The sequence below is a fragment of the Homalodisca vitripennis genome, chromosome 5 (genome assembly GCF_021130785.1).
Source record: "Homalodisca vitripennis isolate AUS2020 chromosome 5, UT_GWSS_2.1, whole genome shotgun sequence".
Taxonomy (NCBI): domain Eukaryota; kingdom Metazoa; phylum Arthropoda; class Insecta; order Hemiptera; family Cicadellidae; genus Homalodisca; species Homalodisca vitripennis.
The window spans coordinates 79,524,277-79,552,164 of record NC_060211.1 but is presented as its reverse complement, the minus strand read 5'-3'; the positions used below and the strand labels follow the sequence as shown (position 1 = coordinate 79,552,164).

The following is a 27,888-nucleotide window of genomic DNA, read 5'->3' as shown; positions in this document are numbered from 1 at the left end:
CATGAAGTTTAATTTCTATAAAATGAACATCACTTTCATGTCGCTCCATGTGATTTAGCATTTTAACACGATGGATTGTTTGATTAAAGATATTTATAACCTTCTATTGGATTCCTTGATACTTTGTTGTAACCTACCAGTTTTATGTGTATAGACAAGATAGACTGTGATGGCTATGCATAACCCTTCATGGAATTTGGCTGAGTGTTAGCAAAGCCCGACTCATGTTGATATTTCAAGAATGAATTGAGCTGTACACTTGAAATTTGTATATTTTGCTTAGTTATCATAAATGGTTATTCCTTTTCTGTCTTAATAACTGTCCAGGTGTATGTTTTCCGCTGGATATCTTAATAACAAGTTATTTCTGTAGAATTTAAATTTTAAAAAAAGGTTAGGCTGGCTATGTATTTTAAAATTCTGTGCGTGATTCTAAGCTAAAAATGAAGTATAACTTTTTTCCAATTTGTTTTGCCACTAGCCACAATTTTTATTAACAAATTATTATTTATAAAACTAGTAAAGCTAAAGAAACCAAATTTGGCACATAGGCTTTAACATAAGGGGAAATTTTTTTTTTTAATTGTGTTATTTTCTTTGATATTAATAAAATGGCATCTGTTGAAATTTTTTAAGTCAAATATATATAAAAAAAAAAAACTAGTATAGTTATCAAAAATATACTAGACACCAACTATTTGGAGAATTTTATTGAAATTCCAACAGTATTAGTTTCAACGAAATCTGTCAAGGCATAAGCGAGCACAAGCATGTTAAAGGTATGCTTGCACAAGCTAGAAGCAGCAAACATTTTGTCTTCTAATTGGCATCAGCTATACAAAATTATTAAATCACTTATATTATTATGTATTCACTGTTTATTTACTTTAGTTTGTACTGTTTTCTTTTATATTTTTTATATTTTATACAATTTATGCACCTGAAGACGGTTTTCACCGAAATATAGTGCCAATGTTCAAAAAATATTTTATTTGTACAGTAATTTACTAAAAATAATATATAAATCACTTATAAAAAATGTACAATGTACCAACTATTTGGATAATGTTATTACAATTCCAACAGTAGTTATTTCAATGAAATCTGTCAATGCATATGCGAGCTTGAGCTTTAAAAATACTCTTATAGAAGCCAGGAGCAACAAACAACTGAAAACTCTCAACTATCACGTGTTTAGCGCTCCTGGCTTGTGCAAGCATATGTTTAAAGTGGTTATGCTTGCTTATGCATTGACGGATTTTGTTGAAATAAGTACTGTTGGAACCAAGCTTCAAAAATATTTAATTACAAATAACTCGAAATTAATCAGTTATTTCCAACAGAATCTAAAAGCTGTTTTCTCACTGTTAGCAGCTTGAGAAGATTCAGACAACTAGATGGCACCCCAAGCAATCTTAATATAAACAGTTCCTGAAGAAACGAACACTGAACTCTCTTTGAGCTGGTTGCAACCTTTACATTACCTACAGCCTTTTTTCAGTGGGCTAAATTTCAAAATACAACCCATAGCCCTAAATACTTTAAATGCCTACAATTACTTTGTGAAATAACAAAAGATCCCTTAATTTTAGCAAGCTTAATATCAGAGATCAACTGATTCACTCTCATACAATTGTTGCCTGTAGAATGTACAACAGTCGATACAATCTACTTTATGGTTGTGGAACAATTGAACAGCTATTTAAACTACCGTATGTTACTAAATTTCTACTCTGAGGAAACTTAATAATAGCAAAATATCAGTTTATTGTGACTTAATACATGTACCTTTACCAGAACTAAAATTATGTAAATCCTGCTGGTTCATATTCAATTTGTATTGTTCTAAGAGGCCTTTCACAACTATCAATAAGCTCATATGGATCTAGATATTTCATATTGTACAGATTATGCTTTCTTTTAAGCCGAATCATTATAATTCTAAGTTGATACAAATAAAACACAGTTTAATTTAATTACTTTATTGATAGCTTTGTTACTATCTGGCACCACCTCTGCCACGACCCCGGGAGAAACCCCCCCGCCCTCGGCTGTTGGCAGTTCCCTTGCCCTTGGCGGGAGGTGACTTTGGCCTCAGAGCCTCAATTCGCTCGGTGCAACCAGTAGTGATGTTGCTGGGATTGAAGTAACTTGCATACAAGTCTGCATTGAAGTTGCTGTTTGTCAGTTCCGGGCCCAGGGTTAGCCAACCAGGACGGATTGTGCTGTCTCGTCCAAAAACATGTAATCTGTGAAAAAAATCTCTGTTGAAGTTCAGTCATTCATTTATTTCCAAACCATACATAAATACATTAGACTTACAAAATCGTAAAAAGAAAATTGGAATAATTCCTGCAGAGATTCCATGTCTGTGTGCAGGATTACAGTTTTTAACACATTCACTGCTGAAAAATAATATAAAACTCATGCACTATGCTAAAAATATTTTGTTACAAATTATCATACCTTGTTGTCATTAGAATCCAGAAACAGCATGGAAATAATTCTCCGGCAACAAAATGGCGGCGCCGGTGACGTTAAGTTTTTGCCTCCTATCGGAGGCATCCGCACATCGCACTATTCTTCATGTGCCTCCGATCGGAGGCGTTCCGCACATGGTACATAAATCCATAGGCCTCCTATAGGATGCTTTCCCCCAATGACACGTGAAAACACGATATATATTCACTATTGTTTAAGTAATCTTAGAATAAAATGTCACTAACCTAAATACAAAATTACTATTTACATATCTACATGTTCATGAAACTGGTTTAGTTCTTCACGGGGTATGCCACTTATCGAAGCAAGCCAAGGCACATAATCCTGGCTCTCCAGGACACTGAGCACAGATATATACAGTCATTGTTTTTTTCTTGTCCTTTGCACACTGCCTGCACCTCTTTCTCAAGAACCTAGTTCCTTGTGTGTCTCTTCTTTCAGTTTTTGATAGCACATGTCTGACAGTAAGAGCTTGTCGGGGGCGAAGTGGTGGTGTAGCAACATTTGTTGTCAGCAATCTTTCAATGACTGCAATTCTGAAGGAATACAAATTTGTTTTTTTTCTGGGATTTGCTACAAGATACAATTTGAAACTGTTTATCATGACCATTTGTAGAAAATGAATAAACATTTTCTTGTACCATCGTAGGCTTTTGTGCTCACAAGGGTAATAGCTCATTAGCTGGTCATGTCTATCAACACCTTTCCTTGTGAGCATTGTAATACACAATGGGCAATGGCTTTTGTCGTGGTTCACCATACCTATTATTAGACATTGCCCAATCATTTTCGAATCTGGTAGAAATATACAATACGTTGCGTTTATCACGCCATTTTCCTACCATTACGCCGTCTGCGTAACGCTCTATTTTTTCTCCTTTTTTCAGTTTAGCTCCTACTACTTCTGCAGGGAGATGTCTTCTATTTGTCAATAATGTTCCTGTGCAGTAGGTATTATGAAAAAGAAGCTCAGAAGCCAGTGGAAAACTGTTATAATAGTTGTCCATATATAAAATGTGGCCAACCCCTAATTTTCCCTCCATAAGGTGCATCACAACTTTTCCGGCATGCCCTTTGCCACGAAGATCTCCCCCTTTCCCAGAATAGACCGTAAATGCTAAACAAAGGCCATCAGGCTCACATAAAGAGTACACTTTGATGCCGTACTTATGACGCTTTCCAGAAATATACTGTCTGAAAAGTAGACGGCCTCTCCATAGCACAGTACCTTCGTCTAGGGAAAGTTCACAGCCAGGGTAATAAACTTGTTTCATTTTATTATTGAAATAATCTATTAGAACCCGGATTTTTGATAGTCTGTCATCAGTTTGTTGTTTATTGTCTGAGAAATGGAGACATCTAAAAATTAATAAAAAATCTATCTCTGGACATTTGTTCTCTTACGTATTGGAAATTGAACATTTTATCAGTTTTCCAATAGTCATTTATCTATTGAGTCGGACAGTTCCCATGTGAAAAAACCAAACCTATAAATATTTTTAACTCAGCCACAGTGAGGTCTGACCACTTGTTTATTCTGGAATTAGGTTGTAAACTGTCTGAAAAAAAATACTTCCCAAGCATACGCATTTGTTTTGTCAACTATTGTTTGTAAAAAATCATCATCTAATAAATAATCCCACCAACCAAAAGGTTGTATTATCTTCAGGAAATGGAACTAGTATTTTATTTTCCTTTGTAAAAGGTATATCTTTCAAACCTGCAGTTCGGGGTTTGCCACTGTGGATCGTATACTACATCACCGGGATCAATGTCATTGATGGTGTCGTCCTCCTGGTCAGACGCGGCATATTGTTGGGCTTCGTCGAGGTCACTGTCATGGCGGATCGGGGTGTCCAAGTTATCCGAAGCTTCTGACTCACTAGAATAGTCAATATCGTCACCACTGTCTAATAGCATTCGGTCTATTTCACTACTTCGTTCTACTCGTTCCATGATCACAAATAACAGAAACTAATACACTAAATATATACACTGTGCATCATCCAGTTATCTCAACCAGCCTAAACAAAGAACAATACGCATGTCAACTACAAGCTAACAACGAAAACAACTGGCTCACACAACCTCTGAGGGAAACAATGACTATTGAAACATGCTATTAACCGAATGCCTCCGATCGGAGGCGGACGCACCCGACGAGAGGCCTCCAGGCCTCCGATCGGAGGCACCCGCAGTGAATGTGTTAAGTCAGTCCAGCAGCACTAATAAACTTAATTCTTTTAACATTGTTAGCATACATTATAAATAAAAATGTTTTGCATTTTTAAATAAATAAAACTTACAATTTTAGCCATAATCTCTTTGATTTTTGAAGAGCATATTGCACAAAATTGATTATTGTATTTGTAAAGTTAACCAACATTTTAGGTTGGATATTTTAATAAACTGTATTTGAGTAAATTCACGTAATTGTTTAAATAATTATATTTTTGCAATAAATGTTGTTTATACCAATTTTCTATCAAGAACAAAATATAAAATTAGTTATAAAGGTACTGATCATTGAAAACGGAAACAACAATTAATTGTCAACATTTAAATTATGATAAGTATTATGCAACCTAGAAACCAATAGTATATGATTTTGTTAAAAAAAATCAATACAGTATATTCTTGGTAATCCAGTACATATAGGACCAGTATATTGGAAAATCAATCATAATTATGCTTTTAGGCACAAAATTATTGTACAATGTATTTTCACTCTTAATCAATCACCAAATACCAAAAGTCTTTAAATTTATAAAACCAATCCTCACTTATTTGAAGAAAACTAATTTAGAGTAACATTTTATTACTTTACATTATGAAATGTGTTCAAAAAGTAATGGGAAGTTTTTCGGATTTGGAGAGTCCAATCGACAATTTTTTAAAATTTTGTTGGTACTTATGCTCCTGAAGTGTAAAACAATTTTCAGCTGTATCCATTGTTTACTTTTTCAGTGGTAGCTGCTAAGGTTGGACGTGTTTTATCAACTAGTGTGATTTTCATTTACTAAAAGGCATTTGATCTGTATCAAATTTTTTTGTGAGAAATGAAAGTGTAGGAAATGTTAACAAAGGCCTATAGTGAGTCAAACAAGCAGTAAAACAAGGGTTTACAAGTGTTATATATGTTTCAAAGGTGGTCGTAAAGACATTCAATATGATGAACGCTCCGGACACCCCAGCACATCAACGACCGATGAAACTATGACAAAAATTGAAGAAATGGTTATGAACGTATTTGATCAGAGAAGTTGCTGATGATGTTGGCATATCAAATTGCCATGACTTTTAAAATGTTTTGGGTATAAAACGTGTAACAGCAAAATTAGTTTCAAAGTTGTTGAATTTTGAACAAAAAACTGTTGTGAATGGAACTCACAACGAAATCAATAACAATGCAAAATTACTGAAACATGTTATAATAGGTTACAAAACATGGGTTAATGGATAAAACGATTTATGACTTACACCATGACAATGCATCTGCTCATACTTCATTGCTTGTTCATGAAATTTTGAGAAATGTTTTGAGAATTAAAAGAAGCATTGGCACAAATTCATAATATCTAATGAGTACTATTTTGAAGATGACAATATTAATGTAGACAAATAATTTTAAAATAATAACATAAAACTAATAAATAAATGAAATTCCCGTTACTTTTTGAACATACTTTGTACACACAAACAAGTTTTAAACTAGAGGGAACTGTTATTACTATAGGTACGAACCTTCTACGACCAAGGCAGAAGTGCTCAATGATGTGGAATATCTCGACTGGTTTTTCAAGAGAGCCATACTCGGGCTCCTCACTGATAATAAGGTCGATATCAACGTTTGCATGGATGAAGTCTCCATCAGTTGAGCGCCGAACTGTTCCTTTGATCCCCATCAGGCAGTGTTCCTGCATCACAGTTGAAATACAATGTTGAAACAGTCAAAACGAAATCATAATGGCATCTTACAGCAAAAATTAGTACCAGTGTGTTATATGAACTAGATATGACCTTGTATGAAGCATTTGCACACAAAACAAAATTTAAAAGTTTTGTTACTATTTATGGAAAACATGGTTTTTTATTAGACTATAAACGTATTTCTAAATCAACCACTCTTTATGGTACTCATTCTTTTAGTTATGTAAAATTTAAAGTGCTTTTAAGCTCATCATATATATATATATATATATATATATATATAAAACTTTCATACTTTGCAATTTTATATACTGGATGCTGGTGAAATACACTCATGACTGAAATTGTTTGTTTCAAGTAACAATGGCAAAGTGCTCACGTATTCATACATTTGTACATTTGCTTTTATTGTTTTAGACTACTACTATGTTGTTGTAGTAGTCTAAAACATTCCTGCCACCTTTACAAACCTTCCATTGTCAAAAACAATCTTAAAATAAACACATAATGTTATATTTGGTACTTTGTTACTCTAAAATGTAGTTATCTAAAATTTCCATGAGATATAAAATTAATTATAAGTTGTATTGTTTCCCTACCAAAATTGTTGCTATGTGAAATGAAATATCTTTTCAGGGCAGATTACTTTACTGCAGAATGTGCATGAAAACATTAATTGATGATCAGAATATTATTGTAACAAAATTGATATAGTAATAAATAAAAACAAAATAATTTAACAAATTCTAGACTATAAAAACTATTGTCAAATTACTTTAAGTTTCCTTACTTTAGTCCTTTGAAAAACGGCTTTAGCTTCTAGATTTTTTGAGTGTCCAGGGTTTTGAGCATTTGTTCGAATCCAACAGATATCCTCACACCTGCGAAAACCCCACTTGCGTAGACAGAAGCGCCCCATATCTAAACCTTCAGATGAGCCACACCACAGGAACACAAAACTGCGATTCGAAGAGATTTCACCAATGTCCAGTTGCATTATCTAAGAAACAAGTAGTTTTTTTTTTAATTAGTTGCTTTTAAACTAACACAAATACTTAACAGTTCTGAATATAACAATTTTATTTATAAAAATATGAAAAGAAATGAATTGATTATTCCAGGTCTATTAATTAAAAACAAACATAGATAAGCCATGCTTCTAAAGGTAAGGAACATTACCAATAAAACATTTTTCAACATGCATTATGTGTTTAAACAAGCTTAACCCTTTCACTACCAATTTTTATTTTTTTTTATTTTATTATTTTATCCTTTTATTAAATTATAACATGTAAATTTTTTATTTTAATATTTACTATTTTTTATAACCTTTTTTTAATGGGACACATATGTCCCAGTGGTATTTAATAATGAGGAATACATACAGGGTGTATATTATGTCTGGAAACACCCAAATATATCCTTTAATAATTTAAATATAAATTTGAAACCTCTTACAATCGTGATAGAGATTGGGCATCTACTTTTTGGAACAATGTTTTGTTATGTCACACCAACGGGGGACGTCCTGCCGAGGGTATCGTGAATATTCTTAATGGAAGCCTATACCTTGTGATACATAATTTTAAAGGTAATAGCTTACTGAATTGAATGCCACAAACCGCATCTCAAGGGAATTATTCTATCAGAAAATAGAGCATTTTTAGTATTGAAAATTTACTGATGTTCAACAATGTAATTTTAACATGGTTCTTGCCACAAAATGTGTTACACTAATTTTTTAGCATTTTTTTAAATGTTCAATTAAATAAAACAAAAATTTCATTTTAAGCTGGTTCTATTAGCACAAATTTGCCAGTTTTTATTACAGTACAATTATGGAAATACTTATGTTATTGATTTCTTATTACAAATAAAAAATAATGTATGCTGTTAGAAAAGTCTTACAACAAACGTTTTACCTGCATTTGGTGTCAAAGCAATTGTTCGAACTGTGTTCCTTCTACGGTTTGACAATGAGCCAATCTTGTGTAAAATGATTCAACAGAGTTGCCTAACATTTCTTCAGTTATCAAAGCAATCTCCTCTATAATCCTGTTTCTTAGGTCTTCCAAATTATGAGGCTTTCTTCTATAAACATTGGATTTTAAATGACCCCATAGGAAATAATCGATTGGTGACAAATCCGGAGATCTTGGAGGCCATTCGATTTCTCCTCTTCGGCCAATCCATTTATGAGGAAACCTTAAATCCAAATACTCTCTTACCTGTCTCCCATAATGGGGTGGAGCACCATCCTGCTGAAACCATACATTATCAAAGTATTCTCCTGATGCAATTTGAATAGCTGGGATTATTTCATTTTGGAGCATATTGTAGTAAAGTTCGGCATTTAAATTTCCATTGATGAAAAAGGGTCCAACAATTTTGTTACCTAAAATTCCACACCATACGTTCAGTTTTTGTGGTTGCTGTGAATGGGACTCAGTAATCCAATGTGGGTTTTCACTAGCCCAGTAACGGCAATTGTGCCTGTTAACATTGCCATTTAGGAAAAAAGTTGCCAAATGAAATTTTTGTTTTATTTAATTGAACATTTAAAAAATGCTAAAAAATTAGTGTAACACATTTTGTGGCAAGAACCATGTTAAAATTACATTGTTGAACATCAGTAAATTTTCAATACTAAAAATGCTCTATTTTCTGATAGAATAATTCCTTTGAGATGCGGTTTTGTGGCATTCAATTCAGTAAGCTATTACCTTTAAAATTATGTATCACAAGGTATAGGCTTCCATTAAGAATATTCACGATACCCTCGGCAGGACGTCCCCCGTTGGTGTGACATAACAAAACATTGTTCCAAAAAGTAGATGCCCAATCTCTATCACGATTGTAAGAGGTTTCAAATTTATATTTAAATTATTAAAGGATATATTTGGGTGTTTCCAGACATAATATACACCCTGTATTTGTCCCAATGGTATAGGTAAATAATAATCACTGTTTTGCAAAATATAAGTTTATTATTGTTTTGTGCAAAACATTGTTAATATTACAAAATTAAGATTTGTTTTCTGTTTAGTTACAATTTATAAATGATACTTTGAAAAACAGTCCTTACAAAGAGGTATATTACATTCCACACACATGGTTTTTGTTCTCTTTTCGACTTTATTTTCAGAGCAACTTTTGCACCTCCTTCTTGGGTATGATGGTCCCTTCAACTGGTAAATGTGAGCCAACATTTACCATGTATATTGCCCTTTTTGATGGTCTCCCACAGCTCATTCTTCTTTTCACTGATGTTTTTTTCCGTCCTTCACACAACAGCTGCTCAGCTAGTGGAACAACAAATGACAGTAAAGAGGTTTTTTTATGTTGAATCTCTTCATATAAAATCCAAGCATTTACAACAGAAGTTAGCAAGAGCTTATAAAATACCTTCTTCCACCACTTCTTAGATTTTCTGTCAAAATCATAGATACTAACTTTCTGATCGGAAAGATCTACACCGCCCATGATTTCGTTATAGAAAGCAGTTGATTCAGGACATGGGACTAGTTTTTTCTCGCCATTTTTTTGCATTCGCTGAACATTTGTAACAGTATTCTTGTGAAAATTACTGAGGACCACAAATTCTTTTGAATCCTTCCACCTAGCAGCAAGGACACCAAGATCATTCCCCAAAAAGTCGAACTTTCCCTTTTCCAGCTTTTTATCAAAGTGTGGCATGTTTTTTCTATTACTAATACAGGTAGCACCACAAGGGTGGCTGATGGTATTCAGTATGTTTACAGAAGTAAAAAAACCGATCAAACGATAGTGCAACATTTTCTTTATCGCCTCGAATGCTAGACAAAAGTTTTTCTATAACTCTTTCGCCTAGAGTACCATCGACATTCTCCGTCTCCTTCCCAGCATAAACATTCAAATCATAACAGTACCCAGTCTCAGCATCACACCTTTCCCATAGTTTGATGTCTCTTTTTATTGGTTTTAAAGGTAAATATTGTTTGAGGGAAGATCTTCCCTTGAACTTTGCCATAGACTCATCTATGCTTTGATAACTTGCTTCACTTCTTGCTTTACGAAAGGTAAATTTCAAACATGATATCATTTCATCGATATAATATGTCTTTGAAGCATTTTCGGGTTGCTCAGGCAAATTGAAATACATTTTAGAAATTAATAGCTGAAATCGTTGCCTTGAAATAGCAAGTTTGATTGCTTTATTACCCATTGAGTCATGAGTTGACCAATAATCTGAGAGGCCATCTACCTATGGTTGTAGCACATGACCAGAATACATCCCACTAAAAGCATAATATCATATCAATTTGTCATTTCTACTTTTATTTTTATTTTTTTCTGTAACAAGTCTAGTCTCTGGTTAGTGCAGTGAGAAATAAACATGAGTAGGCTTTTAGGAAAAACTTGAAAGAAAATTTCCAGTTCGCTTGAACCTCTATCAACATTTGCAAGTATTATTGGACGCCTTTTTTCAGGTTTCTTTTTTCTTGGTAGAAAAGTATCACTTAATTTTCTCCATGTCACAGAAGTTACATTATTACATGTTACTGATGCAGCAGGAAGGACTGATGATGCTGCTGGTAACTTAGAGATTGCATCCTCCAACTCATGATCAGGAAAGGGTACATCCTGCTCACTATCAGAATTGTCTGTCGGAATATATTCCGGGTCATTGTCACTATTGTAAAATAGTTTGCTGATTTCAGAAGGAAACTCCATTCAGTTCCTTGTCAATTTCACTTGAGCCTAAATTGTCACCCATATTAACTCCTATACCAATGGGATATATTTGTCCCACTGTCCTCTACCATTGGGACATATGTGTCCCGTGAAACAATTACAAATTTAGTTCACTGAAAAATTGGTAAAAACTTATACCAAATATAAAAACTACTTATATGACCAACTTGAACACCAAGTCTAACTCACTAATGAACTAAATAACATGTTTAAACATAGTAGACAATTATTTACTAACATTACATGACCATAACCTCAAACAACAAACGTTTTTGCAACAATATGGCCAGTATAAAAAAGCTGTTGCTAGCAAAGTTGAAGCTGTGGAGCAGCTGGTTGCCAACCTAACAAAAACTAAATACCCCACTTACATAAAAACACTTAAATTTACCTTTATTTTCATACAAATTATCATTTATATTTTTTTCTGTTTTGTCTGGGAAATATGTGTCCCAGTAGTAGTGAAAGGGTTAACTTGGGATGTGCACATTTTGGCCATTCAAAAAAATATATCTTCTGGTCTTTTTGCATTAAAATCTATTTCAAAATGTTGCAAGTTGGATACGTTAAATACGGTTTATTACTCATACTAACACCCATATTTCTTTTGGTGTTGTATTCTATGGAGCAACCAGCAATATAAATTTGCAAAGTATATTATTATTGAAAAAGAAAGCTATGCGTATTATGCTTAATTTACAGAGGCAGGAGTCAGTGAACAAATATTTACAGACATATAATGGAAACAGTTTTAGCAGTAAGGCTATCAAATGACAGTTTACCTAACTTAGGCACTTTTCACAATTATTCTACTAGAAACCGGAATTAGTTGGCAGCCCCACAGATTAAAATAGACTTTACTAGGAAAAAACAAATAGCAAATAGTTGCAGGAGTTAGATTTTATAATAATTTACCTACAGATATTTTATCAACATAGTTTTATGAATTTTAAAAATAAGCTTAAACAATACTTAATTGTCAGGTTGTTGTATTCTTTTGAAGAATTTTTCCAAAAACCTTAATACCTTAAATTAATTTAATACTCAATATTGACGAATTAGTACAGGTCTAGATTATGACACTGTAAATATTTAAGTTAGGTTACTATGTTTATTGACATCATTTCATACATACAGTGTGAGTTAAAAGTAAGGATACATTGTGTTTAGTTTTTGATGGATAAAGATGGAGGGATGGAACTCGAGACACCTTTCTATAAAATAAAAGTGAACTTTTTAATCACTGTTACAACTTTGCTCATAATGAGATTTTGGGGTTAGGCAGCTCAAACTTGTTAAGTGTACCGCCCTCTCCCATCTACAAAAATCCCATTTTGGAGATATATAATAATATAATAGCAATTTTTGGATTTAGTATTATTTTAATGTTTGCTAATATAATTATTTAACCTTTTGGAGTCCATTTGTGACCTGTTGGTGTCCACCGGGCTAACTCATCAGGTCCAATTAATCTCAAGTGAATACACCTATATTTCAATATTTACATGTTACTATAAACCAATAAACTCTTGTTTTTTCAAGGAAGAACCTCATACCATTGTTGTAAACAGTTAAATAATGCAAAATAAAATTTGTATTCATTATTTTTTAAATAAAGTAAAAATACATTTTTGTTCGGGACATTTACATACTTTCTGAGTCAAAACTGTAAGTAAGTAATCATCATATGTATTCATCATGTTTTAAATACAGTATAATCCGGTTATAGCGTCGCCCCCACTTGCAGCGGCCCGCCGACGTTATAAGCGGGAAACGTTATACCCGGATAAAACGTTATAAGTTCGGAAAAAAACGGGTAACGGTGCTCAGGATTGCCAGGCTCTCCTCCGAGGTTACTGGACAGGGAGCATCCTCACTGTCGGCGTCATCGTCGCTCTCGGTGTTCTCCACTTCCATGCCATCGGCAGGCTGGTGTACGGCGGCGATATCGTCTAGACTCAGCTCCTCGCACACCTCCAGATCATCGTCATTCCTGACGAAGGCGTCGAAGGATGGAGTCTCACCGTCGTCGCCAACAGCGCCGGGCATGCTGCAGACGTCTTGCCACCTTGAATTAAGAGACGTCTTGCCCCCTCCCTCCGCGCCCCGTTCCCTCACGCTCCTTCTCCGATCGCAACCCTTTGGCGGCGAGATCCTGGCGGCGCGACGGTACGTCATGTCAAAAGTGGCGTTTCTCTCACTGAACTGGATAAAACATGCTCTCTCAATACAACTGAAAACGTAATAAGCGGGAAATTTTATATGCGGCAAAACGGAGTCTGATTTTTATAAGCGGGCGACGCTATAACCAACTTATACTGTACCTACATAATTCAGTTCATGGTTTAGGAAACATTTCATTTGAAAATAAAAATGTGTATATATATATATATATATATATATATATATATATATATATAGTACAACGTATTTGATTCAGTAAAATACCCACATTTTAGCTTATGAAAGTATGTTGCACAATTATATTGGTAAACTGTAGAAGTAGTTTAGTTGGTGTGCTCTTTTGAACAAAGTAGGCTACTTAAAACATAGTTAGGCCTACATATATTACTTGGATTCTTTTTCACTTAAAAACTGAATATTATATCAGAACAATAGTAAAAATAACTAAAAATAAATGTCGTTACTATAACAATAGCTAATAAAACAGTACAAAACATAAAAATGAACAAACAGAAAATTTACTGTTTGGACCTATTTACAAAATATATACATCACCCTACTTATGCTTAGGGTTAGGACTACTCTTTGTAGTTTTTTGTAGTATGATACTTGTCAAAACATGAGTTGCGATGGAATTCAGGTTTGCGTGGGCCTAGGCCTAGGCCTAACTCTACCTGGTGCTAAAGGTTATTCTGCCTTCTGGTCATCTAAATCACAATCACTTACTACACTTTTGACCACAGAAATAGAAAAGTCAGGATCAATATCATCATTGTTACTAACAAAATAAAACAGTGCATTCTCAATGTCTTCATCGTTCAAAACAATTGCATCACCTTGGATCATTGCCACCATTTCAGTTGAAAATGAAAACACTTTATATGTTTTTTGTTAACTAAATAATCATAATACATCTGTATCTATTCCTAAACAAATGAAATCAAAACAAATGTTTAACCAAACAGCAGCAGACGCTACAAGTCGTTGGTCAGCTGAAAATAAACACTATGCAGGTTTTCAACCACACATTGAAATAATGCCGAAAGTGAAACCACAGAAAAAGGTAACTTGTGTCTGGTTATTTAAAATCGTTTCAAAAGATCTACAGACACGTTACATCGAATAAATATGAGACCAAATGACTTCTATTGGTTAAATATTTATGTTGCAACAGATGTCGAACTGAGTCCGTCCTTGGACTGGAACTGCCAAGATAGTGATGTCGGACTGAGTTCGCCTATGGACCCCAAGAGGTTCAAGTTAGCCAACGACAACTATTTGGCAGTATCAAATGACCTTGTAGAACTAACATTCAAAATGCAAAAATATATGTTATTTGAGATAAATTGAAGTAATCAGCAAAATACTTTACAGTGCAATATACACAATAATAATACTCTTTACTTGGGACACACAATAATAATAGGGAACAATGTTGAGAATGTCAATAAGTTGAAATGTACTATAGCATTATAAACCTATCATATAACTCTGCGAGATACACGTGCTATGGGATGCAACAGTAACAAGAAGGCAATACATTTTTACTGAATGCTTCATAAACAGACACCTTACTTTTAATCTAAAACAAGCTTCCTATTCAAAATTTACCATTCACTCCTCTTTTAATACTAGTAGTTAATTTGGAATATTTAGAGGGGCTTCCCTGAGCCTCCATATATTCAAATGAGGGAGGGAGAACACACTTTTTCTTCACAAAAAGAATATAATGCTTTCCTAGTAACTCCCCAATCTGGATGTACATTGCTCCTAGGCATCCATTTCGTTAGTTGTCAGAGGTAAGTGACAGTACTTTTGCTATTCCAAGATTAGTTCGATTGGACAGATAATATTCAGCCAGATATGAACCATTCTGGGTTCTGAATATCACTTACCTGCTCCCAACTCCAGAACTGTGTATTTGTAACACCCATTGTCCGTTGGTACTCCTCAAGGGGAGGCTCCACTAGGATCACATCAAACTTGTTGTTGAGATCTTTGAAGTTGAAGTTCTGTAGCTCACATTTCAGGAACATAGGAGGAGCCGCTGTGCTAGCAATCAAATCATCCTGGACACAAAATGATGAAGTATTATAATGTAAACTTTACAGAACAAGCTTGTTGTGCTATAATATGTCTTAATAACTGTCAAATGCATTAGGGATGTTGTGGAAAAATTTGTTAAGATGAAAGACTGCAGAATTTTGAGATTGAGGAATACTTCCTGACCAATCTTGTGGTCCTCGCAACAAAACTTTTATAATTTTAAGGCTTAAAATATTGAATATTTTTTACAGTTTGTTTGTTAACCGTGTTGTATTCTTCCCAGTGGCAGAATATCAACATTACTGTCTCCTGGAAACCCATGTATATATGGTGTGAGATCATGTGCAGGCATTACGCACATTCATCCAGATGATTGACGTTGGCTTAAACATTCACAGCTTATAATTGCTAGTATATTAATACATTTCATAGACTATGTTCAACTTAAATTACATTTTAAAATAGTTTAAGATACAATCCGTCCTATAAATATAAAATTATTTCTAAACTTTCCCTGTCTAATTACTGTGACATGCTTCTGGCACTATGGAGCTGAAAGATTTTTAGCGCCAGGCTCCTAGGGAGAAGTTTTTTTAATTATTATTGAAATAAATATTTTACCCAAAAACTATTTTTATTACATTTTCAAATATATACACAATTACTTGGTTCAAACAGTACTATCCACATATGCACTTAACAATTTTCCAGCTTGATTTTGTATGTATATAAAACTACAACTGCAACCATGAGATCCACATGATGTTTCAATTTACAACTGGTCTGGTGTTTCAGAAATACTAAGTCTAATACATAAGGGGTAAAAATCTATGCCATACATTGGCACTGTTTGTTTCAATAATTTACTATGAACCCATTTTCAAATACAAATTTTAAAACATTTTTTCAATGTTACAAATGTTTAACATCCTCTTATTGTATGTAGTTGTAGGGTAAATTCTAAATTAAACTTCAACAGTTCAAAGCTTCTTTTAACTGAAAAAGGTAGCTAACTATAAAGTAGCTATTGGATAACGTTTTACTTTTCAAATAAGTCTAGATCTCAAGTAAAACTTTGGATATGTTTAAAACCAATTTTTTGTATATTAGCAGCTAAAAGAAATTAGATAACAGGTTAAACACTTCTGTAAAAACCTTAACTGCTAAAGACACTGGAAAAATTTCAGGATTAGTACTTGAAGCTATAAAGCAGTACAAAATGTATTTGTATGTATATAGATATACATATGATGGAAAAGCCAAATATCTGTCAAATTACTTTTAATATCCATTACAATTGTAGAAGTTCCTCCACCAATCAATACAAATTTCCTCATACTCCTTAATAAAGTATACAAACTTGACATAAGTACGACATTTAAGTTCTTATGCGTCTAAATATTTGCTTAAAAATGTATTGCTTATTACCATTGGGGGGAAAAAAATAGGACATTCAGAAGGTCAAAAGGGAAAATAACACAGCTATACAGTCAACGGTATTAGATCAAAGAACTTATGGTCTAATAAGACACAAACTTCATGTCAGCAAATTACACAACAGTGTTTAAAAGTAAAGTAAAACTGCACTCATAAGAATTAGTATACAATGTTTTGTTTGAATGAAGATGTTTTAAATTTGAATCAAAGAGGTCATTTAGTTTTTAAACAGCAGTTCAACAATAAGTTAATATATTGCAATAAAATAAATATTGTATTATGTTTCAAAACAGCAATATTTTTAATATGTTGCCATTTTTATCCACCAACATTAGGAGTTGCAATTTTTACCAGACATCCTCAGTGCCCCTAACAGCCATGTCCATGTTTAAACTAGTGCCTCTAGTAGAGTTTCTTTGAACTAAATCAACTGTAATTACAGTAAACAGTGTTACTATATTGCTATTACATTAGTGGCTATCTTACAACAATTACCAAAGCATTTATTGGCTTAGAAAAAAAACAAACAGTGTGATCAAAATCAAAACGTTGTCACTCATTAAGCATTTTGCAGGTTACAGCCACTGGTGAAAACCTAGCAGTTATAGAGCTAAAAGACATCCAGTCTCAAAATGTATGGTTGAGAATTGAGTATGTGACGGAAAATCAAACGTGTATACCCCATCGTAAGACACTGTACTTTTTCACTAAGTGTATATTTAAACACAGTTTTTATTTCTGAACCACGTGTAAAATAGATTTTTTTAAATCTTTATTCTTGAGGCTGTGAAAGAATTATGCTGCTAAAGAGTTGATTTCATAAAATAGTTATAAAATAATTTTGAAAATGGCTTGTGGTGATGTGAATTCCTGGATTTTATGATGTGACAGTGGTCTACTCATGATGTGATTTTTTTTACTGTGACAGTATTTACAAAGAGCACTTACCTTTACAAAATAAAATTGTAAAGTGCTTTCATGCATAAACATACAATACCTTTAATTTAATTAGTTCTCTAAGTTTGGGATACTCTTCAAATCGATCTGCCAATCCAACATCCCGTATGAAGTTCTGTGGACGTTGGCCTGTATCAACGAAGTGCTGACAGTAGTCATTGTGAGGGTTTGACGATTGTGTACCCTGTGCAACAAATGAAAGTATTAACAAACAATTATCATGATGTAATAATACAAATCTATGAATATAAATAGAATCAAGAACATAATACCAACTAAACAGTACAAGTAATGTTTATTTATGTAATGGTGTCAACTGTTTTAAGATATAAGGGATGAAACTGTTTTTAAGGATGAAAATGAAGGAATAACAGAATTTTGGACACTTTGAATTGTTTTAAGGTCTAATTTGTTTATTATTAAATATTAAGCTACAAATGTTATACTTCTAAAATAATTCTTGGAACAAATGTAATGTAATATCTATTAAGAGCCCGTAATAAAAAAGAGTTCATTCTTTTCATTTTTTATCTTCAGCATACAATTTAAAATCTATTACAACTATTAGAATTACAATTATTTTTATTAAAAACAAAATTAGCATCAGAGTAATGTTTTCTCATGAGATGTACTGAGTTGTGAAATGTCCCAACTGTAAGTATATGGAGTAACAACTCTGAGGGTCCAGTACCAATCAACTGCTCCTTTTCGTCTGTAGTATGTGTACCTGGCGGTAGTTGTGATGGTAATGGTGGAAACTCCAATAGTACAACACACATTGCAAAAAGTTTTAACACTACATTTAATTCATTTTGCGTCTAAATCTTTACTTATAGTAAGAATTAGCTTTCTATCTTCTTATAAGTAAGGAACTAATCACCATTGGGAATAAAACATCCTCCAAACTAGTGCTGAAATAAAAGTCAAAACTTATTTTATTTCGTTGGCAACGAATTCAACAATGTCCATCAGAGCATCCTTTGGTTTTTTAGAAGTAAACATATCGGAATCAGATAAGAAAAAGAAAATGTCTTAACTTAAAAAACTGAGAACAAAAAAAATTCCTTTCCATAAAAGCACAGATGCAAAAGATGCAGAAAAATCTGTCATGTAAAGTACTAAGTGAAACAGACACAGCTTTTTTATCAAAAGGGTTAAATCTTTCCCTTATACACCAGTACAATTTCTAGATTTAGAGACTGGAATTGAGTGTGGTGTTTTCCAGTTATCTGAGGAAAATGGCCAAAACTCTTCATAAACATAAATAACATTTTTCAACAAAAGTGTACCTGATCATAATTCTAAAGTCCTATACATTTATCGCTTTTCAAAAATTCACAAACCTGGTATTCATCCTGAATAATTAATTTGTTCCAGGAATTCACAGTGTAGGCAAAATCTAAAGTCCTCTTGGGCATCCTGATACCAATTGCAGGACAAACTGACTCTTGCATTCAAAATTACAAGACTTTGTTAGGAATTCAAAAATATGAAACAGGAAGAAACCAATAGATTAGTTAGTTTGGCCGTTAAGACTGTTCACTAATGTACCACTTTCAGAAACATTCAAAATCATTGAATTTCAGTTAAAAGAAGATCAATAATTAAACAAGGCAACCAAACACCTGATCCACATTATTATAGAACTGTTAGGAATTCGTTGAAACATCTTTATGAAAGTATTTGAGAAAAGTCTTAAGTTTCAACTCAGTTCTAATCGAGGATCTCATAGAGATTTGTAGATGACACCTTCGTCATCTTCCCTCACGGAGACATTAAAGTAGATGATATTTTGTCCCACATCAATAACACTTTTCCCTCCACGGAGGTAGCAGTCCAAAACAAACTCTCTTTTCTAGATGTGTGTGTAGTAAGGGATATGGACGTCCTTAAGACAACAATTTATCATAAGAAATCACACATGGGTTAACACCTAAATTTACAATCAAACCATTAAAAGTCTTAGAAATCACATACTCTTTGTTTGCAGGATATAGATTTTGTGCTCAGATACATATGGGTTATAAGAGGAAATCAAAAACATTGAATCGGATCTTGTACAAAATGGATTGTCATTAATAAGCGCAAAAGAAATAATAGGGAACACCCTGTCAGAAAACGAAAACAAAGGAAAACTCATGAACATGTTAATCTCTTTATGTGATGGGATTATCCGAGAAAATTACAAGGGTAGGCAGAAAATACAATATTAGAACTGCTTTTAAAACACTCTTAGGACAAGCCTTGTAAAAATCAAAACAAAATATGGCTCAACAGGACTCAAAACATTGTGTTTATAGAATAACATGCTCTTGTAAAAGGGAAGACATAGGTGAGACAAAAAGACAACTAAACATGAGAGTTAAAGAACATAAAAAAGATTTCAAAAAAAGGTAAATGGAAAAGTTTGTGCTCTTGGTTCTGTGAGTTCATTGTCACCAATCTGAACTTAATGCTGTTGATGAGGTATTTATTACTTGAATTTTTGAGTGGCATTCTGTTGCCACACTTTTTTAATTTTTATGTTTTTTGCACGTGTTTATCTACTATCATTCCAAAGCATCCATTGTCAATAACTAACTTTAAATAAAGTAATAAAGATTATGTTATTTTAAAGACTTATGGATCAGAAGATGGAAAAAATATTCTCAACTGTTACTGTAGTATTGATTTGAGTGATATATCCTGCAATTATTAGGAGTAGCACATCTACAACTTGCTTATTGTTGTGTTGAATCAGACAGATGAGGGAAATATGTAATGAGATTGTGTTTATCCTCCTTTAGTGCCAAAGGCTGTATGGGTTTAGCACTTGGCAGTGTAAATCCAAGTGATGCTCACTTCCTAGATTACTCAGCAATTACATACCTACATGTATCCTCAGCAGAAGAATTAGCCAAGATGAAAGAAAAATATGGAAATCAATTGTTCTGATATAATTGTTTCTTTATGGAAGCTGCACACTAACATAAGTCACAATGAAAGCTTGATGAAAATTATGTAATCCATGTTTTTTATCTTCTTTCAGGTACGACTGGAGCTTAGTAACACAATCAAGGGATGTTTTATGTATCATGATAATTATTATCAAGCTGCAGCTGTCTACAGAACACACAAATTTAATTTTTTTAACTTCACTTAACTTGAGATTCAACAATGGAAACATAATGTTCAAAACTGAAGTCATCCATGGATGCAAGACTATTTACAGACCAAGGACTGATTAAGTATGTATACAAACTTTTGTTTTAAAACAATATATCTATCTTGGAGGTATAAATAAAGAACAAAATAATATTTTACCACATGTTTGCAAGTGCAGAATTTGTTTTTGTTTTTATAATGCATGATTAAGGAAGTAGGAACAGACTTTTTAGTCAAGATTTTAGCAAAGTATTATGGAACAATTAAATGTAGATAAGAAAATAAAACTGAACATAACATGTCTGATTACATTTATAATGAATTGAGATATAGTCAATTGTGTTGAGAATACAAAATATTCATCCAAATAAATTAAGACATTCATTACTATTTATTATTTTAAAGTAATAAAATATATTTTTAAAACATGTTTTTGAAATGGACTAAACAGACTAAAATGATGTTTCCTACATTCAAACAGATCCATAAAAGAATTCACATTGTGGTAAAAATTTGTAGATTTTATAGTTTAATAAAACACTAGGTATAAAAAAAAACAAAAATGTGGGGCATAAGAATTAGATATATACTACATACACCATCGAGGTTTAGGACTAAAACATAAGGCTGGAGGCAGCTGTGTTTAGCCTTCCCTCTTCCAACCAACTCTCACTGTTTCAGATGACAGTTCGATTCCACAAGAAATACCAACATTGATTTTTTGTTAATGATCCACTATCGCTTGAGGATTTGTAACATGTGTTTGTGCTTTGACTTGTGTGCGGTGACAACGCCTGGGTTCATTTTGCTCTGTCTGGATTTCAAGTTGTTGTCGGGTATGATCATTTTTCTATTTTTTTAGTAGCAATGCCTTGCTGCACTTTGTAGGTTGTAAGTACTTTTTTATGGATTAAATTTCTTACACCTGACAAAGAAGGTACATTTTTAAATAATCGAATCATAGTGTTATACGTTGTGTAACATATAACGATGGCAAATGCCCAAAATCCTGTTATCCTTTCAAACATTCCATAGTCAATAATAAACTTTAAACAAAGAATTGGATAGTTCTATTAATAAACAACAATCATGTACCCACATTTTTTGTTTAAAAAAATGTTTTAATATTATGAATTGGTAAATTTTAATCATTTATCAACATTATAAAAGGTTTGCCATTAAGTACTAAAAATAGTAACACTATATTTAAAAATCTGCATTCTAGCCACTTCTTCTTCAGGTGAATGAAAAATTTAACACATTAGATTACAATGGCCAAGTTAACTATGATACAATAGCTATGAGATGTTATGTGAACAGTGTGTGTTGTATTTTGAAGAGTTTTAATTTTTGCAAATCCTTGATGATGCTGAAATTGAAAGGATTTTGTAAGCTACTGATTCATTCTATTTCAACTCTTACATGTATCATAATGTATTTCTCCTGTTTTTTCAGTGTTCAACGATGGAGAATGTCTAAGCCATTACAATGCTGTGACATATGGTAATGATGTAAAGCGAAAAATGCCTACCTTCAGAAATGTTGAAGAGTCTTTGTAAACCAATTCATCATTTGTCTCCTCCTTCTTTGACTTTTCTTGAGTGGTTTCACGCTGTGGAATTTCCTTCTTACTGATTTTCTGCGGAGCAGCCTCAACAGCTGTTCCTAGAGCTTGCCTTAACTCAGCAACATTTGATACTCCCAGCTGCAAAACAATCATAAAACAAATGAATTAGTAAACTCACCTTTGATAATTCACTGTCTAAGAAATAAATTAGGCTACACAAATCTGATGGGTCAAATCAATCATTTGATTTATTATTTATACCTACTGATTTACAAATTTGTGTAATCTATTATTAAATTTTATTAGATTATATTAATAAGCAGAAAATGTTATTGGCAAATTATACTTTGCTTGATATTCATCTTTATTTATTGACACATAATCTACAAAGAAATATTTAAATAATCTAAAAACAAATATTTAATCAGTGGGGCCAAATTAACGATGTTTAATCACATTGCTACACTATAATTGTTAATTGGGAAGGGTAGTGGGGGAGAATGCATGCAAATGGGTAACCATTCAGTGAAAAGTATTATTTTACTGAGCTGCTGTATAAAACGCATTATGACAAGAAATTACATTTAATTTAAACTAATTTTTTCACAACAAATCAAAAAAGAATTTTCTCGACCAAAGATGTCTGAGACTTAACATTAAATTAAAGGCTAATTGTTACACCCAGCCAGTGATAAAATTGAGACTCAGCATTATCAATTATCGATAGACAATAAATCACAGCATAAAAAAAGTTAATCATAGGCAATGTATCTATTAACACACAGCATGTAACAAATTAATACACTGTATACAGCAGATTTTTTGTACACATAAGAAAATAAGAGGAATACATTTCAAAATTTTAATAACAAAAGACATTTTGTGAGTACATGTGACTCTGGTGGAATGTATTAAAGAGTGGAAATTTGTATGGAGTAATTTAGTTGAACACTTGTAACCTTATGACATATCAAATTGTAAAAATATTGTTTATGCTCTGTAATATCTTTGTATATTATATCATATTTTCATGAAAAATTATATTTATTGAAAACAATATCTAATATCAAATGATTTGTCCTAAATAATTAGTAAAACACAACATTATTCTAATTCACCTTTTCACCAACTCTAATAACTGGTCCAATTTAGACATGAAGCTATTTGTACTGAGTGAAACTGGCTTCTAAATAACTAAGAACTAACACCAAGTGCACTTTAGTATTGTGAGGAAAACCGATCAATTTTTAATGTGATGATTAAAGATTGTTCTTCCCTTGCAGTTATAAATATAGCCATACTAAAATTTGGTAATAAGAAACCATATAAAATGTCATATCTTTCAATAGTAAACACGTTTGATGTGGAGAGACCACAGCATGTCAAAGTATCTGTGTATGCAATAAACAGGTACTGTCAGTACTTCCTACTGTCTAGCAATGTCACATCCCTAGCGTGTAGGTACTTGGTTAACCACCCAATGGTATGGACTGTTGGTAGATCTTCTGTAGTATTCTTGTTACAGTTGGTTTTATGCATTATTCAATGATTACCAATTTATTATAATGGATTATTCTATCCGTTCTTTGTCTGTACAGCCAGTTTCAGGTAATTCTGAAGAAGTTTATGACAATGCTGGTGATAATCCCATGACGCAGTTGGTTGATGATGCTACATGGATGATCGTGACCAATGAAAATTTTAGATGACCCTGATGTGGGTAGTGAATGCCCTACATGGTGTATTTACACTAATCAGGTATGATACTTGGTTATAATTTGAAAGGGTAACTCTTTCTGTGCCCAACCGAGAAGATGGGACGGACACCTTTAGATTTTTTTAAATTTGTTTGTTGAAAATTTTTTCTTTGAAACAATCTATAAACATACAAATATGTACAAGTTGTATGCAGTGCCGCATTTCCCTATAGGCCCACTAGGCCCAGGCCTAGGGCGCAAAATTTTAGGGGGCGCATAAATTTTAAAGTACAGAAAAGAAAAAAGTTGCGGCGGCGGGTGGTGTTGGCGCTCGGCAATTGGATGTTTGCCCAAAACACCAAACTTTCTTATCTTGTACAAAGTATTTATATCGAAGCTGCAAAATTAATTTTTTCATCAAATACAATATGTTTCAAATTATCTTATGTGTACTAATGTTATTATTTCTAGCTGTATTTTAAGTTTTTTTCATTTTTTGATTGAAATAAAATAAAAGACTTTAAAAACTCATATGTTTTAACTTGTTTTTACACCATACAAATGACCACTGTTATTATAACAATAGCTAGAATATTATGTTGCAACTGGTTCATTGCTTTTATTTATTCAAAACACTCCTATATATATATATATATATATATATATATATATATATATATATATATATATATATATATATATATATATATATATATATATATATATATATATAGCCTACTATTTATACTATTGTAATTATCTTTCATCAAAATTACGTAATTAAGAAAATTACTGGATTTCTACGTCAGTGTAATCAGAGTCCTCTGGGGGGGGCGCTATTTGTCTGTAGGCCTAGGGGCGCCGAATTTGTAAATGCGGCCCTGGTTGTATGGCATTTTTGCTGTCAAATTTAACATGTATATTGCAGATGATTGCTTGGAGGAAACTGACAGTTACTGGACTAAAGTGTTTCTTCTGCTGTGGTCAAGTTTGATTGACTTTCTTACACTATTCTCTCGGTCTTGTTTGATACTGCACATCTAATTTGCACATCTTGTTATTGAAATATTTTTCTCGTCGTCTGATAGATAATAATTTGCTGCGTAGTTAATTTAAAGAGCAAGAAGTAATGAACTTTTACTCTAGATGCGTTGTCTGTTGTTATGTACATTTCTAAAACAATAGTGATGTTTTGCCTGTTGAAACTTTAAAAATGTGAGTTACTAGGTGGTATGTTGTTATTTTTTAATATGTGAGGATGAAAAGGCACAATTTTATAATCTATACATTGGTTTTGTGCAATGCAATAACTAATGCCCTTTAAGTAGCATGAATAATATGATTCATTGTGTTTGTAATATTTTTAGTTCTCATAAGCATTTGCAATCATAAATATAGTATTTTTATAGCCTATTTTACTGATCAATACTAGGCCTATCTCATCGTGGAGCAGCACCCGCTACTACTGTCAGCCTGTTAATTAAAAGTTCCCTTTGCAGAGATTTATAAAGCTTTTTAGGTTTTCCAAAACTTTGTTTTATTCTACTTATGAACCATTTCTCTTATGATACAACAAAAATGATGTTATTTAGTGGCTAAAGTAAATATTTACATCTTAATGTAACCTACATTCTATAGTAACCTTTTTAGTGCCAACGTTCATATATATATGGACGTTTGAAAACCTACCATAATATGCCAACGTCCGTATATACTGACGTTACAAAAACTACCGAAGAATGCCAATGTCTGTATATATGAATGTTTGCGGTAAGCATTTTTGATGTATTATAAATGTATTGGGTATATAACCAATCAGAATGAACTAAATTACAAGAAACATAATATTTATAGCAATTTTGTAAGATTAATTAGATGTTTAGTTTAAAATTTAGTGCAAAACAACAAAAAGTAAAAATGTAGCTTTCTAAAAAAACTTCACTTTTACAGTTTTGAACATATTAATCAAAACTTTTCAATAAAAAACATTAAGTTTCAACTGAAATTATTTTTGGAGTGGAATCTTTTAACGCAATTTCTCATATGAAACTGAAAAAATATATATACCTTAAGTAAATAGTTTTATTTTTAAAATTAATTTACATTTAATTATACAATTTGTTAATTATTTTCCATTGTACTCAAAAATTGTATTTCTAAAAATATGTTTTATTAAATTTAAGTGTTCACTTATTCAGAACTCAGTTATTTAGCACAATATTTTTTGGTAAATATTAAGATCAGCGACTACTGCTCCAATCGCCCTAATTTTTCGCATACTAACACAGGTTAACGTAATTTCACCGAAAAAAATAGTCCCGATTATCGCTAACATTTAAAACCAGTTTTTTGGCAGTACAATATTGGCAATACAAAACACATCAATAACAAGATTTTCGACTATCAAACGAAAAACAATGGCCGACCATGGTCGTTTTCATGAGTTGACAGTAGTCACGTGACAAACAGGAAAGTTTCCGATTAGCCGGGCGGATCACGTGATCTATAGGACGGCTTCGATTGACCGCCAGACGTAAACAAACAAACCCATATGGACAAGGAATAATTAGTGAAGTTATTGACATGGCGTGCGATGGTTCTTGTCACACGCTAAAAAGACCCTAGCTTGCCTATTCAAAACTCAGATCACGCGATGCTTGCTCGCTGCGCAGCGCTTTGCACTGCTTGCTCTTTTAGAAAAAAAATTAACTCGAGCTTGCAAAGTCCAAGCACAGATCACGCCATGACTGTTTACACACACAAAACTCAGACAGAACTAACGCAGGTTTCATTACAGGCAAAAGATAAGCGGCGCGCGTTTATCACTGATAAGATAAGACGAGTTTATACTAGAAGTGGTACCTGGACTACTGCCCTACGAACTAATAACACCAAAAAAACTAATAAATGCACTGTCAGTCAGGTTTTTTTAATTTTATTTTTTTCAAATTTTTTTGGGGGGGGGAGTAAACGGCTACGGCGATAATCAGGACTATTTTTTTTCGGTGAAATTACGTTAACCTGTGTTAGTATGCAAAAAATTACGGCGATCGGAGCGGTAGTCGCTGATCTTACAAAAACTGGCGGCCATAAGATTTAAGATTTAGGCTACCTATTTTTTATCTAATGCTATGTTTCTATGAAACTGGAAAAATGTTAAAAGATTATTTGTTAAGAACCAATTCTTAAATAATAAATCAACAGTCGCCTATATGCTGGTTTTATGCATTTTTAGTTGAACAATTTATTTGTAAAGAAAATTAAAAAAAAAGTCTATCTAAAATAGTTTTGAGTTTATGGCTGTTTTAGTAAAACGTTACAAAATCGCCGAAATTGACTTGGCATTTTTTAAGTAGTACCTGAGAGAAATCTCTGGCATTTTTCGGACAAACTTTTTTATTATCCTTTTGCACTAAAAGGGTTAATTATTCTAAAAAGTAGTTGTCACCTACCGTTTGAGCAAGAAGCTTCTTCCTTTTTTGAGACCGTTCCTTCAGTTCTTTTAATTTTTCGCTCATAATCAATTAGCTTAAGCCTATAATAACGTTAATTAACATAAGATGTTAGCCAATTATAAATCTATACACCAAGTTTAAGCAATCGTTCTCAACTTATAACCTCAATCTATCTTTATGTTTATGTTTGTTTGTATCTATTTTTTTTTTTTTTTTTTTTTTTTTTTTTTTTTTT

At 32.7% G+C, this 27,888-nt stretch overlaps 1 protein-coding gene across 1 annotated transcript; it reads right to left on the bottom strand.

The window, feature by feature from the left end:
• Positions 1–1,966: 1,966 nt before the first annotated feature.
• Positions 1,967–27,888, bottom strand: LOC124362410 (N6-adenosine-methyltransferase non-catalytic subunit). The gene is made up of 7 exons (XM_046816881.1): positions 27,651–27,888; positions 22,466–22,639; positions 17,831–17,974; positions 15,246–15,419; positions 7,223–7,432; positions 6,247–6,419; positions 1,967–2,249 (listed from the first exon to the last, which is right to left on the bottom strand). Exons 1-7 carry the CDS (start codon positions 27,714–27,716, stop codon positions 2,000–2,002), a joined length of 1,191 nt encoding a protein of 396 aa, XP_046672837.1. The 5' UTR covers positions 27,717–27,888; the 3' UTR covers positions 1,967–1,999.

What these genes read in the sequence shown, in the direction of transcription:
- LOC124362410 (XM_046816881.1), bottom strand. Translation starts at nt 27,716, where the DNA reads ATGAGCGAAAAATTAAAAGAACTGAAGGAACGGTCTCAAAAAAGGAAG. An exon ending in ACTCTTCAACATTTCTGAAG is followed by an intron (nt 17,975 to 22,465) that starts GTAGGCATTTTT and finishes TTTGTTGCACAG; the next exon opens with GGTACACAATCGTCAAACCC. An exon ending in AGTTCTGGAGTTGGGAGCAG is followed by an intron (nt 7,433 to 15,245) that starts GTAAGTGATATT and finishes CTTGTTTCTTAG; the next exon opens with ATAATGCAACTGGACATTGG.